Source organism: Vicia villosa, linkage group LG1 (assembly GCF_029867415.1).
Source record: "Vicia villosa cultivar HV-30 ecotype Madison, WI linkage group LG1, Vvil1.0, whole genome shotgun sequence".
Taxonomy (NCBI): Eukaryota; Viridiplantae; Streptophyta; class Magnoliopsida; order Fabales; family Fabaceae; genus Vicia; species Vicia villosa.
In genome coordinates, this window is record NC_081180.1 from 71,844,178 (window position 1) to 71,858,662 (window position 14,485).

Below are 14,485 nucleotides of genomic sequence, written 5' to 3' on the forward strand. Positions count from 1 at the left end.
TAACAAATGCTAGACGCAACGCTTATGTATGTATTTAATTAAATATTAAATATACCTGAATAATTACACTCGTCCAAAATTTTACATTGAATAATTATTTTTTTAAATTAACCGTTGGATTGAAACATACTATCATATAAACACATATAAAGTTTGAGATTAATCTATAATGATTTATTATGTCATCGAATTACATTAAAATTAACGTCAAATTTGACTTTGATAGAACATTAATTTTGATATAATTCGATGGTATGGTAAATCATTATCAATTAATCTCAAACTTTATACATATGATATGATCTATATGATAATATGTTTCAATCCAACAGTTGATTTTTAAAAATAATTATTTGATATGAAATTATTGAGTGAGTGTAACTCATGGCATAACTATTCGGGTGTGAAACAAAATTAATGAACTCAAGTTCTTTGAAAAAAATTGGTTAAAGTGAAGATATAATTTAAACAAAATTGTTAAAATAAATATATTTAATTAATTTATTAAAAGAATTTTAATGTGTTTTTGTTAAATTTGTTAAATCAATTCAATTGATAAATATGTAAATCAGATTTGAACATGTGAACATCTTATTTATTTATTTGTAAAAATTGAAATTCTAATTTTTAAACTCTTAAGAAAAACAATATTATTATTATATTTATAAAATAATACAGGCCCTAGCAATTAGCATAAGTTAAGTGAGGTTAGGCTTTAAACCTTACTTATGTCATCAAAATTTGGCCTTTACACTGTTTTTTTATAACAAATTTTTTAAAAATTTGAAATTTCCTCTAAAAATAAGATGATTTGAGTTTAATAAAAATTAAACGCACTTAATTATAGATTTATTTTTTATGTTTTTAATTATAAAATTATTTACTCATTTTAAACGACATTAATAATAAAATTTCCTTATTATTTTTCCGTCAATCAGTTTCAGTAGATCAACCAAAGGAAGCCCGTGTGATAGCACACGGGTATTATTTTACTAGTAATTAACATGCCAAATAAATTATTAAACCTGCATCGCTAGAAATATACAATTATATAAAATTGGACATACATAATCCTAATATTATCATAACACTGATTAAATTGATTGCCGTTAAGAGCGCAGATGGCATAAACAATCCCCAAACATACGCATGGAGGAGTGTCTTGGAAGGTAACAGAAATAAGAAACGGTAAATCTTGGAGAATTTGGTGTTCAACATAAGAATAGATATTCGAATGTCAGGAAAGATGACCCTACATCATGTATCACTAAAATTTAACGTTTACAAATGTCATACATCAACCCGATTTTTACCGCAACATCAAGCTTTCTCATTGATAAAAAAAACATTATATGAACAGGTGGAAAAATGCACAAAAATTACAAAAATTGAAACCAAAAGAAACAGTTCTTTGGTATAACAACTAAGATAGCCTAGAACTTCCGAAGAAAGCATAAAAAGCAATGACCTTGTACAATAGTACCCTTCCTTCAGACTGTAGACTGACCAACACCCGGATGACATGGAAAGCTTGCAAAAGCTATTCTGCAACTAGTACAAGTCTTTACCGGTTTTAGTCACCATTCCTGGGTAAGGAATCACCCAATTCTTGATGGCTGCAATCATCCATTCTAGATCATAACTGCATATGGTAACTCACAAGATATTCTATGCTCAACCAGTATGATTTACAATTGTCCTCTCATCAGATTAGCCAAGCAAGTCTCTGAACAAATTGGGATTCTGGCCGGTGGGAGTGACACCCATCTGCCTGACTTTTGCATCCTTCTCCAAAGAGTCTTTAGCATTTGCACCTTTTACAGATTGTGATAAGGGGGGCACTACTACTTCTCCAGGGGTGCCTCTGACAGCTGCTGCATTTGACAACTCGGATAAAAGATTTAAATTATCCCCACTCGCAGGGATATAGCCACCACCACCCTTTTGTTCACTAGTAGTCCCACTATAGAGTCCCATAATATCAGGTGCATTTGTAACAGCACCATCATTATGACTTACTGTAGAACTAATGCTTGGGTCAAGAAGTCCTTCCAGTTGCATGAATGGGTCCACAGTGGGAGGTGCAGCAGTGATAGTTGGTTCACCCATGTCAAGCAAATCTTGAGGAGGAGGTTGATTAGTTTTCTCCCCAGATTCTTTATTGGGTACACTTGCAGCACTAGCTTTTGGAACCTTGCTGCTGGTTGATGTTTTTCTCTCAGGTTTAGCAGAACCGCCAAACAATGAGGCGGCAAGCTTCTGCTTTTCTGGATCAATTTCATTCTGTTGCTTTCTTGAATCGTAGCTATCACGTGCTTTTGAATTTACAGTAGTTGCAACATCCACCTTTGTCACCCCATTCGCTGGATTTTGGAAAGTAGAATTTGAGGATGATGCTGGGGACGAATAAGTTGGCTTGCCCCACTTTTTCTGAACACCGTCAAGCCTTAATTTAAGCTCTGATGATCCTGAATCTGATGCTAATCCTACTGACGTGATCTGGTGAGTCTCCCTAGCATACGAGTCAGGTACTGGAACAAGGTCAGTTACGGATGAAAGTGAAACTGGAGTGGGAGCCTTTGGAATTTCATATGCCTCAAACCTCAGACCATGCTGTACAGATTCTTGCTGATCTTGGCTTCTGAAGTTGCCCATATTCCCCATTCCAGAGCGCTCGTTCTCTGAAATGTAGGGCATAGCACCACTTTCAATAGACTGCTGGATGTAACCATTGAGGAAAGAAAGATTATTATCCACCTGCATAAAAAATTCAGCGTGTCAATCCTAAATCAGATAACAAGAATGCTCATATAGTGACAAGGATTGTTCCCAAGCACACAGTGACTTGAAGTGCAAAGAGTATGTGTACATACAACACATAGTTAAACAGCTATTAAATTAAACATGCCAACATGAACAAATTAATCAAGAGATACGCAACCAACAAATTGTAGATTACAACTGACAAAAAGTCTGCCCAAGACATGCAATGCTGGAATTAGAATTTTGAAAACATTCATATTAAGCATGACAATATGTGATTCCCAAATTAAGATTCCAAACCCTGGGAATCTTTAAAAAATTTCCCTGTAAAACACCCTCAGAACAAAGAGTCCCAACATGTACTTTAGGCTTTGTTTGGGAGTTTGGAAGAGAGGGAAACAAAATAAAGCAGAAGTCTATGCACAGACTATCATTGTCTCATACAGCTTGACAAAAAAAAAAAAGGAGTATTACAAAGGAAGTACAAAACATAATATTTTTTGCATCTAAGCCCCTGATAAAGACTAAAGACACAGAATTTACAGAAGTCTATAGTAAGTGTAGTGTAGTTTGTCAATTTCTGAATGCTCCATGTGATAGTCACTAGAATGTTGTGATTCACATTCTTAGGTATATCAAGAGTGCATGAGGTAAAGGATTACTTTATAAAACAACGGTAACATCGAAGTTGTTGGCTACTCTAATGCTGATTGAGCATGTTCACCGTCAGATAGAAGATCCAGTTCTGAGTATTGTGTCCTTATTGGAGGTAATTTGATATCATGACAGATCAAGAAGCAAAACATAGTTGCAAAATTGAGTGTAGAAGCAGAATATCGTACTATGGCGATAACAACTTGTAAACTTACATGGCTAGGACAATTACTCAAGCATCTCAAGTTAGGAGATGTCAAGGCAATGAAACTAATTTGTGATAGCCAAGTTGTGCAACAACATTGCTTTCAATCCGGCGAGAGAACAGAGCACATAGACATCAACTGCCACTTTGTAAGAGACAAGATTCTTTCGGGGTGAAAAACATAATTGATTTTGTTAGTTCAACTGATCAACTAGTTGATACATTTACCAAGTCTCTTCAAGGATTTTGGGCTTAACTTATTTGTAACAAGCTTAGTGCATATGACATGTATTGTCAAACTAGCTCGAGGATTTCGGGCTGAGCTTATTGGTAACAAGCTTAGTGCATATGACATGTATTGTCAAACTAGCTTGAGGGAGAGTGTTATAATTGACCGCGTGTTTTGAAAACTAGTCACATGTAAAATATGCATTGGGTATTAATTGCTAATGGGATTGGAATTAAGAATCACATGTAATTAAAACTGAATTGGACCGACCGATTCGACCGTGAACCAGACCAGTTTTCGGTCTGATTGACCCTAGAAGTTGTCTTTGATACATAACCAGGGAATAAATCAGAAAACCGGTTCAGTATGTTGGACCGGATTTTAGATTCCCTTTCCCAAAATTTGAAATCAAATTTGTTTTTAGTTAGTCTTGGTTCAAACACAATTAAATTGGATTTTAGCAACATGGATAACACAGTTCTTACTCTTTCTTGTTTCACTTGCCAAACTCTACTCATTTCCTTCTAAGATCTCTATTAACTAGTACTGCATGTTCAGACTGACTAAATATGTAGAACTTGAAGAACGGGTGTACGAAAAGAAAGAAAGGAAAATTTAGATTGAAAGAGTCTTTAGTATCTCACATTGGAAGATGCAAGGATGTTGTTAATTAAAAACAAATCAAAATCATTGAGAAGTGTGCACTCTTTATTACACTTTATTTGCAGAGTGTGAAATCATGCCCGTACTTGCTTTGAAGTAATAAAATAACTATTGAATCTTAATTTTAAATTTTAACGGTGCACTACTAAGAATAAAGTTGAGCTGGTAGGGAGTTAGACGGTAGAAATTAAGTTGTTTAGCTGGTAGGGCAATCTCTTGTGCAATAAGAATCATCCCTGAACCTTCTGAGAGGAGAGCTTGAGAAAGACAGTCTCAATCGAAGCGGTCCAGGTTGTGTTGTGAACAAAAGTTACTTGAAATATTTTTAGATTTTAAATATTATTTTTAAGTTTAGGAGTACTATTATTTTTTATTTGGTATAATATATTAAAAATTATTAAAAATATACTTTTTAATTATAACCGTTCGACTTTCAGCCCAACTCCGATCAAACCTTTGAACCTTGAACTTTTGTCTCTGCCCAATGCTCGGTCCAGTTTTAATTATCTTGGTATTTATTGTAAAGTACATTATAAATACAGCTTTGTGTAGTCTCATTAGACACAATTCAGATTCAATAAAAATCATAGAATATTCTTATCAAGAAAATCAGTTGGAGACTAAAATATGATTCAAAGAGATTTTACTTGCTACACAATTTCTATACACTAGTAAACATTACTAAAAAAGTATTATATATCAATAGCAGATTATGGCAGCCAGCCTTGCCTGCAAAAACCTGCCATATAAATATGGCAAAATGCAGCTTATGGGGGAAATACGGTAGGTATGATAAGCGTTGCAGCCTATGGCGGCTGGCAGCATAATATCCCTGTTAAGAGTCCCACATCGGACAATATATGGCCTGAACATGTCCTTATAAGTGGGGGGCAATCCTCACCCTACAAGCCGGTTTTGTAGGGTTGAGTTAGGCCTAACCACATTTTCTTAACATGGTATCAAGAGCCTCGTTTAAGATCCGGTGGGCCACCTTCTATGGTTTCCGCTATCCGGTCACCCACCATTTATTTCCACGCTCCAGTTGTCTAGTCCTGGGCGTGAGGGGGTGTGTTAAGAGTCCCACATCGGACAATATATGGCCTGAACATGTCCTTATAAGTGGGGGGCAATCCTCACCCTACAAGCCGGTTTTGTAGGGTTGAGTTAGGCCTAACCACATTTTCTTAACAATCCCCATGCTTTTTAACACAATGGTGCCTCAATGGCAGAAATTTGACTATACTGATTATGTATCAACATAGTGGAGATATCATTATTTTTAAAATGACAAGAACATGTGAAAATAAACCATGACTTCATGTCTTTGCAACATTAAAAACATGTGAAGCATTATAAATCAGCATAGTGAAAACATTATTAATTTTAAGATGACGTAATAATATGTTGAAATTAACAATGACCTCAATGTCTTCGCAACTGGCATCATGCGGCAATATTGCTTCAACAGCTCGTGCATCCAAACCAATAACGGCTTGCAATTCATAAGCACGTTGCTGCAAATCAGTGGAGTGGGATGCTAATAATTCTTCAACCAAAGATTGACACTGCATTTTGAAAAGAAAATGTCACTGAGGGTACTGTATCTAATAACATTTATGCTTAAGAAAATTACAGGAGAATCAAATGTAAGTATTGGAACTAGCATAAGATGCAATAATATGCTGAAAAATGATGTTGACAAAGACAAGATGTGAGGTGGAAGCATGGTACTAGTGTAGATGATGATGCAAGGAAAAGTAAGTGCAACTATTGTCATAATGTAATGTATACTAGAGGCATTTGTCAATTTAAGCACCATTTAGCAGGCACAAAGAAGGATACTGAAGAGTATAGAGCTGTTCAGGAAGAAATTCATCAACAAATGTGGGATACATTGTTTTTCGATCCTGACAACATTGTGTAGAACTAGAACCATTCACTGTTTCACAATATCATGCTTCTATTTTCTCTCGCTTAACAATATATTTGCAGTGCAATTATTTTTTACTATGATAAAGATGACATAATATGACATTAATTAGTCAATGATTAAATTGTGCTCAAAACTTAAACATTAACTTCCATTGCAGAAAGCCAGTGACAACAGGACAGGTAGAGAATTTAACCTAAATTTTTCAGCAAATACCTCAGATAGCATATCCACCTTCCTTCCAGCTCCTATTTCAAATGCATAAATTTTTGTCAATGCTGTTATTGCGTATGCCTTCACAACAAACAATAAGTTAGTCCCAGCATAAAATTGTTAAGTGAGAAATGTGGAATTAATTGTCATATTAGAGCATAAAAGAGGGATAGGGTTAATGAGAATCATAAAACAAGATGAACATCAGTGATTATAAGCAGAAAACATCATCAGCATTAGCAGTCATGGCTCTTTTATTACTCCTACCTTTCAATTTATTACTCCTACCCCCTTGAATCTTTTTAGGATTTTGATAGTTTCTTTAATTGACTGATTAACTTTTTTTTTTTTGACAGGAAAATTGACTGATTAACTTATTGGCTCTTTTGAACACCTTAATTTGCAAAGTTGTTTTCAAAATGATAAAGAAGTTATGTCATTAATTGGGTTGGTTTCCAAATGCTTTGATCTTCAAATATTCTTCTAATTAGAAGTAATAGATTACTTTTAGAAGTAATATATTAAACTATGATTCAAATTCGAACCTAAAAGTTGTGTGAGGTAGTCTCAAAGTATTTGGTTATCCTAGTATGCAGTTACTACAAAACAATTTTAAGTTAGTTTCATATGTCCAAGGCATAGTAATTGATCAATAGCAAAAGTAGTAGATTACTTCAAAAAAAAAAAAAATCACAACTATGAACCTTTTTACCCTAATTCTTTTGTATACAAAGGGACTTGATAATAATTGTTTGTTCATATATCTTGGGTATACTGCTTAATCAGTTTGATTCTTTTCATAATAACTTGACATATTCATATTTCTTGTTAAAAAATCATTTTAAAAAGTGCATTTCATATGACATAACATATCTTTCACCAAGAAAGTTTTACATTTCTCCGCTATACTTGATAAAAGGAGAAATTTATTCACAAAAATCATATACTCAGTTCACCTTTCACCCTCTCCCCTACTCTAGATTTTACATTTAAATTAAACCAACAATGTTCATCCAATGCAATCAATGAGAAAGGTGATAATGCTCATCCCAGACTGTATTTTTACTTTTAGTGTTAAATAATTATGTCATTTACATGGCATGTATTAACATAGACAACAGTGCAGATATGTACAAGAATCGGTTATCCTTTCAAAGTGCATTATAATGCTTGAATCATAAATAAGAATGTAATCAGTAGGAGTCTCTCAATGAAATAGCACAGAGACTTTTTCGCTCATTCCTAATCAGTAAATGGTAGGCTTTCACTGCTGTAGAACAAAATTCTTTGCATTTGATAAATACCTTAACAATTTCATCATTAGAATATGCCTCTGCCATATCGCATAACTTCCCAGTAATATAGGAAGCGGAATGCTTTCCATCAGCTGTGCCATATTCCCCAAGAACCCAGCAGATAACCTGTAATCAGTACTAAAGATTATTCAACAGACAGATCTAATTTCTTGGAAAGAAAAAGTAGAGGGAAATATTATAAAACTTAGGTGGGACAGAGAGTACTTGAAGAAACCCTGATGGAAGCTTTGGCTCTCCAATAATGCGCAAATATGACTCAACCTACATCTCCAATAAGAGCTTCTACTTAGTAACATGCATATGACTAATTCTGTAGACATAAACTAAATAAAGAAGAACTAGTATCAAGATAGCATACAGCAGATGATCTCAGCTGACTGTATGCCGCATCATCGTCCTCTCCAAATCCTTCCGCAATCAATCGCATTAAATTATGTGCAACTTTAATGTTCACAAGATCTCCAGCATGCTCAAAAACTTTATTCATGGTCTGTATAATCAAGTACAAGGTACTGTTAGCTGTCAATGAATGTAAAAAATAATGCAAAGCCAAGATCATAAAAACAACCATTCTAACTACCTGTATAAACCAATGATTACTTGGTGCAAATTGCTCAGCAAGTTCTACACATCGAGAAGCAATATAGGTTTTGTAATGATCGTCACTGATGCTGATCATGTACTCAATCATACGGTCAACAATCACTTCCACATTGGAAGATTTGGTCATTTTGTATAGCAGTTCAAAAGTTTTTCGCTTCAAAGTATCATCGGGATCCTGCACCATCCAAATTAGATTTTTATCTTGACAGCAAAACCTGGGATGAACTAGACTGATTGAAACATTTGTCTAAGAGCTGACAAATGCATGTGATTCTAAAGGCCAGCTGAGATTAATTACAAGATCTCAAACAAAAAAACAGATACAATTGCAAATTATCATAAACCACGTGAAACAAAATCTGGTTGAGTTCACAACCAGGTAATGAGCAGTAGAACCATTTAATAGCTTTATATATGATAGAATACATAAACAGATAATATTATTTTCACAAAAAATAAATAAATAGCAGATAATATTATAAAAGTGCTTGGATACAGTTAATGATTATACACAAGGTGGATTCACTTAATAGGTAATAATTGGCATGTTTCTCACAGTCAAACCAGGTCAAGGTACAACAAGCATTAGTTTATCATCTTCCCAGATTGGTTGCACAAATCTTCATAAATGCATCGAGAGACAGGATATTGGCAGGTTTTCAAACTAAAACAACATCAGGCAAACATCAATTCATTCTCTTGCTGAATTTTTTGCTAAAATTGTTCATATTTTATGATGTATCTGCAAGGCATGCCAACAACAGCCATTGGTCTCCATTACTAGTTACTAGTCTAACTCTAAATAAACCTTTATATACAAAAAACTGGAAACAGTAAAAATGTTACGCATAGGTATTACTCCAAGAATATATGTAACATCACATAAGTGACTAACACGTCAGCAACACCACATTCTCTAAGCATGTTCATTTGCACAACATTTTTTGTAACAAATAGTAGCTATTAATTATCCTCATTGTATAGAGTTTCTTTTCCATATAACATACAGTGAAAGAAAAGGATTCTTCTCATGATTAAATCAAACATAAAGGGAAAGGAACAAACAATGATCTGAAAATTCAAAATAAAAAATTGGCAATGCAAAACACATTTGTCTCAATTTAAGTATGAAAACCCTCACCTCTAAGCAGTCAATGACAGCAAGTTGATGTTGTTCTGCAATAAGCGGACTTAACTTTATTAGCCGACCAAGAGCATCAATGCCCATGTACTTCAGATTATGACTATCACTCTGGCCATACAACCATAACAGTATCACAAATGTAACACATCACAATACAGCCTAATGCAAAAACATGTAAAACACAGACTAGAAACAAAACCCGCTTCAACAACAACAAACCTTTAAAAACTTGGCAATCACATCCGCAGCAGCTTCTAACAATTTGGGATTGGGATATATGGAAGAGACACAGCGAATGGACTCATAAAGAATGGCATTCCCTATGTTACTTGACGAATCTCCCTTCCTAATTATATCGCCGATAACAGTATACATTTGTTCGCTAGCAGGCTTGTCGCCGCTCCCCAACAATGCAAGAAGTTTCAGCAACTTAATCTGCACACTCAAAAGACATTATTTTTCCTTAAATCAAAAGCAATTCAAACCAAAAACATAACTTCTGTGTAATTGTTTCCCGGTGGATTATATCATCACTGATTTACCTTTTGCAAAATATAATTTATGTGATAATATGTTTAATTTCTTCCACAAAAAATTGATCTATTCTCCAATTCATAATTTGATTTTGACTATAATATGAAAGGTATTTTTTGCATACACTTGAAAAATTGACACTGTCTACATCAAACGTGTTTGCTGAGTAAAAACATCGAAACATAAATAGTTTATCTTCAAATTCGAATATAACCAAATCAATTCTATTGAAGAAAAACATAATTGTCATCCTAATCATCTAAACACATGCTTAGTGTATGTTTGGTATCACACTGAATTTGACAAAATCACTGTGGCACTGGCACTGTGATTTTGTTGAAGTTTCAAACAAAAAACACAATGGCACACCATGATTCTATCAAGCTCATTACTAAATCCACACATGCACCAAGTAGTAGCCGCATTTGGCACTCAATAACAAAATCGAATGATCAGTCCTACATTTTTGACTAATCATAGACATGCACCAAACAGAAACTAAATCAAAACTAAAACTAAGTTCAGAAGAACCACCTGAACGAACGGAGCTGGCATCTGGTGATAATCATAGCTCTTAGGCAACCTATGTTCCGCTACCTGTTTCAAAATACTAACAAAGCTAACAACGAGATCCTTAAACGGGGTAGGATCATCATTTATGAGATCAAACAGAGGACAAAGAGTAGCACCCATAACACCAGGATCATTATCACACAACCGCTTCCGAAAATTCGATACAAGATGCGAAACAGAGGAAGGAGATTTCCGATGAAAGCTATGAAGTGCCATAACCGCCTTCTTCCTAACAGCTTCCTTAGAGTGAGAAAGCAGTTCAACAACAAGAGGCAAAACGGCAGGGATAGTCTCGTCGTTGATAAGTCTACAAACGGCATTAAGTGCAGCACAAACGACAAGATAGTTATCTGACTTAAGATCCTTCTGAATAGTGTTAACAATGAGAATAATAAGATCATGATCGTCGTTGAGGAAAAGAGTAACGGCGAGATAACCGGTGCGTTTGGAAATCAGGTTATCATCGTGAGTCATTTTAACGGCGTGAATGTAACCGAACGAAGCATCGTGACCGAGCATCTCGACATAGAGAAGGCGGATAATGTACTCTTTCATCTTCCGTTTCGGGATATCAGGTTCGGAGATTCGTCGTTTAAGGGTTTCAATTTCGCGGATTACGATTCGATCTTCTTCGGCTTTGGATCGAGCTTCTCCGATTGATTTTATCAGGTCGAGAAACTCCTTGGATTGACCGAACCCGCCTTGGGATCCCATGGCGAGTTCACGGCCGATTGTCTTCAATTGCTCCAGTTTGGAGGTTTTCTGTGGAGGTTTTGGAGTTTTTGGATCCGGATCGGGGTACGGGAGGTGGTTACGGTGGTGGATCTGGTGAGGAGAGAGGGTTTGTGGAGGATGAATGCGAGTGTGAAGAGTGTGGAGATGAAAAAGTAGAAGAAGAGGGTAAACGACGTCGTATGCGACGAAGAAAGAGAGAAATGGAAGAAAAAAACAAATAACAGTAACTGGGTGACTCGTGTGATGGTGATGTACAGTGTAACAAAAACTGTTTATTGTTATTTTCGCAGAATTCAGAAAAATGGTGGTTAATTGGTAATAAAAAATTTAAAAAGAAATTGGTAATGGTAATGTAATTTTTCAGGTGTTAGATGCAAGTTTTGTCAAAAGTAAAATAAAAGGATGTTGATGTGAGGTAATTTTTAAAATAGTATTAGAATAAATAAATATCGTAAAAAAAATCAAAAAAATTTCAAGTAACAAATATATATTGTAAGAAAAATACAGTTTATAAGCTAATGAAGGTACAGTTTTTTTAGAAGTATAAAATTGGAAAAAGATATTTTTTATAGAATGATGAAGGTACACTTCGTGATAAACGTGGTATATTATTATATTGGAAGTTTCATTCATGTAAGGTAGTAGGTGCTACTTTTTGGTTAGTTTTTTTTTATTTTTTAAATAAGATTATATATATATATATATATATATATATATATATATATATATATATATATATATATATATATATAAAGAATGGAACAACAAAAAAGACTGTGGGGACTAGGCCAAAACCCGATCAGAACGACAAAAACCTAAAGAAAGGTAAACCTAGCCTATTCTTGACAAAATGTGCCCTCAAACACAAAGGCGGCGACTCATAGCGAACAAACTCAGAGGAAACGAGGTCTAAGTTAGCAAGGGAGTCTGCACAGGTATTCCCTTCTCTGAAAATGTGGGAAACAACAAAAGACATATTGGAAGTAATATTGACACGGTTAATCCATCTATTATAAACCTGCCAAGGAACTTTGTAGGGCGGCTTGAATGCTCTGACCACCGCTACCGAATCCGATTCTAACCAAAAAAAAGTCAAACCCTTCTCATAAGCGAACTCAATAGCTGTCATAGCTCCCGAGAGTTCGGCAATGAGAGAGTTGGAAACACCTTGGGGCCGAGAAAAAGCACCAAGAAAACATCTGTTATAGTCTCTAAAAATTCCACCACAAGCCGAGATACCCGGGTTATCTAGCGCAGCTCCATCACAGTTAGCTTTAATTCATCGCCACGGTGGCGGTTTCTAGATAACTTCAACAATTTTAGGCGCATTTGAAGGCTGAATAGAGATCTTGAGACTTTTCAACACACTGAAATCTTGAATTCCAATATGAGAAGCCAACTTGTTGTTCTTGCTAGCTATAGAAGTAGATGCGAGAATTCCACTGATTGAGGCATTAAAGGAGATAACCTTATCTTTGAATCTTATGTTGTTTCGCGCCCGCCAAATCATATTTAAGATATGAACGAGAACAACATGAATAACCGTAGCACATTGAACCGACCTATTCGAATGAAAGCAGCCCCAAACATCCGTCCAACAACGAATGCGATTGTGAGTGTTTAGAATATTAGCGAGCCAACTCTAGATCTTCAAGGCATAAAGACAGTCGAAGAACAGATGTTGAGAGGATTCCTCCTCCAAGAAGCAAAGGTTGCAGACTGAAGGAAAAGAGAGACCCCGCCTCTTTAACGAGTCATCCGTGGGGACCTCGTTCAAAATAAGTCTCCAAACTAAAAAGGAATTGGCAGGTTCCAGAAAAGACGCCCAGACAAATAATTTCCAACAGAAAGTTGAATTCTTAACACGCTTGAACTCATACGCTAGCTTTAAGGAGAGGTCACCGGAAGAAGAGAAATTCCACCTAAGCTTATCCGGTCTAAGATCGAAGGGGACGTGGTTGTTACTGATACGCTGTTTGACAGCAGCCGAGAGAGAATGAGAGAGCCCAGCAAAATTCCAGCAAGTGCCTAGAAGAATGTTACTGACAGTGAGGTTCTTGTCATAAGGGATGTTTTCCATATCAAGCTCTAGAGGTGGCCCGCACCAAGAATCCGCCCAAAGATTTATAGATTTACCATCCCCGAGCATCCAAGAAGAATTACTTCTAATCATAACAAATTCTGCCTTGACACTTGTCCATAACGACGAGAAAATGTGATGATTGGTAGTCTTGTAGTTGCGAAAGACGCGATTTCTCAGCAAAACCGCCCAAAACTCATTGGAATTTACTGGGTCCCAGCATAACAGCAAGTTCGAGGCTTCATTGAGGCTGACTAAAGAACGAAGACCAAAGTCGCCTTCAGACAAAGGCTTGCAACAATTCTTCTAAGCGACGGTGACCAACTTTCTCTTTAAAATATGCCCACTCCAAATAAAATTGCGAGAGGCACGCTCCAGACCTCTAAGGAGCTCCAACGGCCAGGAGTAGATAGACATATAATGGATTATTTTGCCTTGCAGCACTGATCGAACCAGCTTCACTCTACCAGCAAGAGTCAACAACGATCATTTCCAAGACGCGAGCTTACAAAGAAATTTGTCAGCAATAGGTTGGAGATAAGCGGACTTTGGACAACCTTTAAAAATAGGAACCCCCAGATACGAGAAGGGAAGAGAACCTGTTTTGAAACCCGTCAGCAAAGACAAGATATTGATTCTGGAAGATGACATCGCTCCGAAGAAAATATAGGATTTCTCACAATTTATAACTTGACCTGAGGCTAAGGAATAAGTCTGGAAGATAGAGATAAGGGCTTGGATTTTTGAAGTAGATCCTTTGCAGAATAACATAATATCGTCAGCGTAAAGGGAAGGGAGTGAGAAGGCACCAAATTCTTGCCAGGTCCAGTAATCAGATCCAAG

The 14,485-nt window shown here is 35.8% G+C and overlaps 1 protein-coding gene across 1 annotated transcript; it reads right to left on the minus strand.

The window, feature by feature from the left end:
- Positions 1–1,189: 1,189 nt before the first annotated feature.
- On the minus strand, positions 1,190–11,850 carry LOC131641555 (AP-4 complex subunit epsilon). The gene is made up of 10 exons (XM_058911863.1): positions 10,789–11,850; positions 9,940–10,155; positions 9,718–9,828; positions 8,554–8,751; positions 8,332–8,463; positions 8,178–8,234; positions 7,962–8,078; positions 6,661–6,738; positions 5,936–6,079; positions 1,190–2,757 (listed from the first exon to the last, which is right to left on the minus strand). Exons 1-10 carry the CDS (start codon positions 11,539–11,541, stop codon positions 1,711–1,713), a joined length of 2,853 nt encoding a protein of 950 aa, XP_058767846.1. The 5' UTR covers positions 11,542–11,850; the 3' UTR covers positions 1,190–1,710.
- Between the last annotated feature and the right edge of the window lie 2,635 nt (positions 11,851–14,485).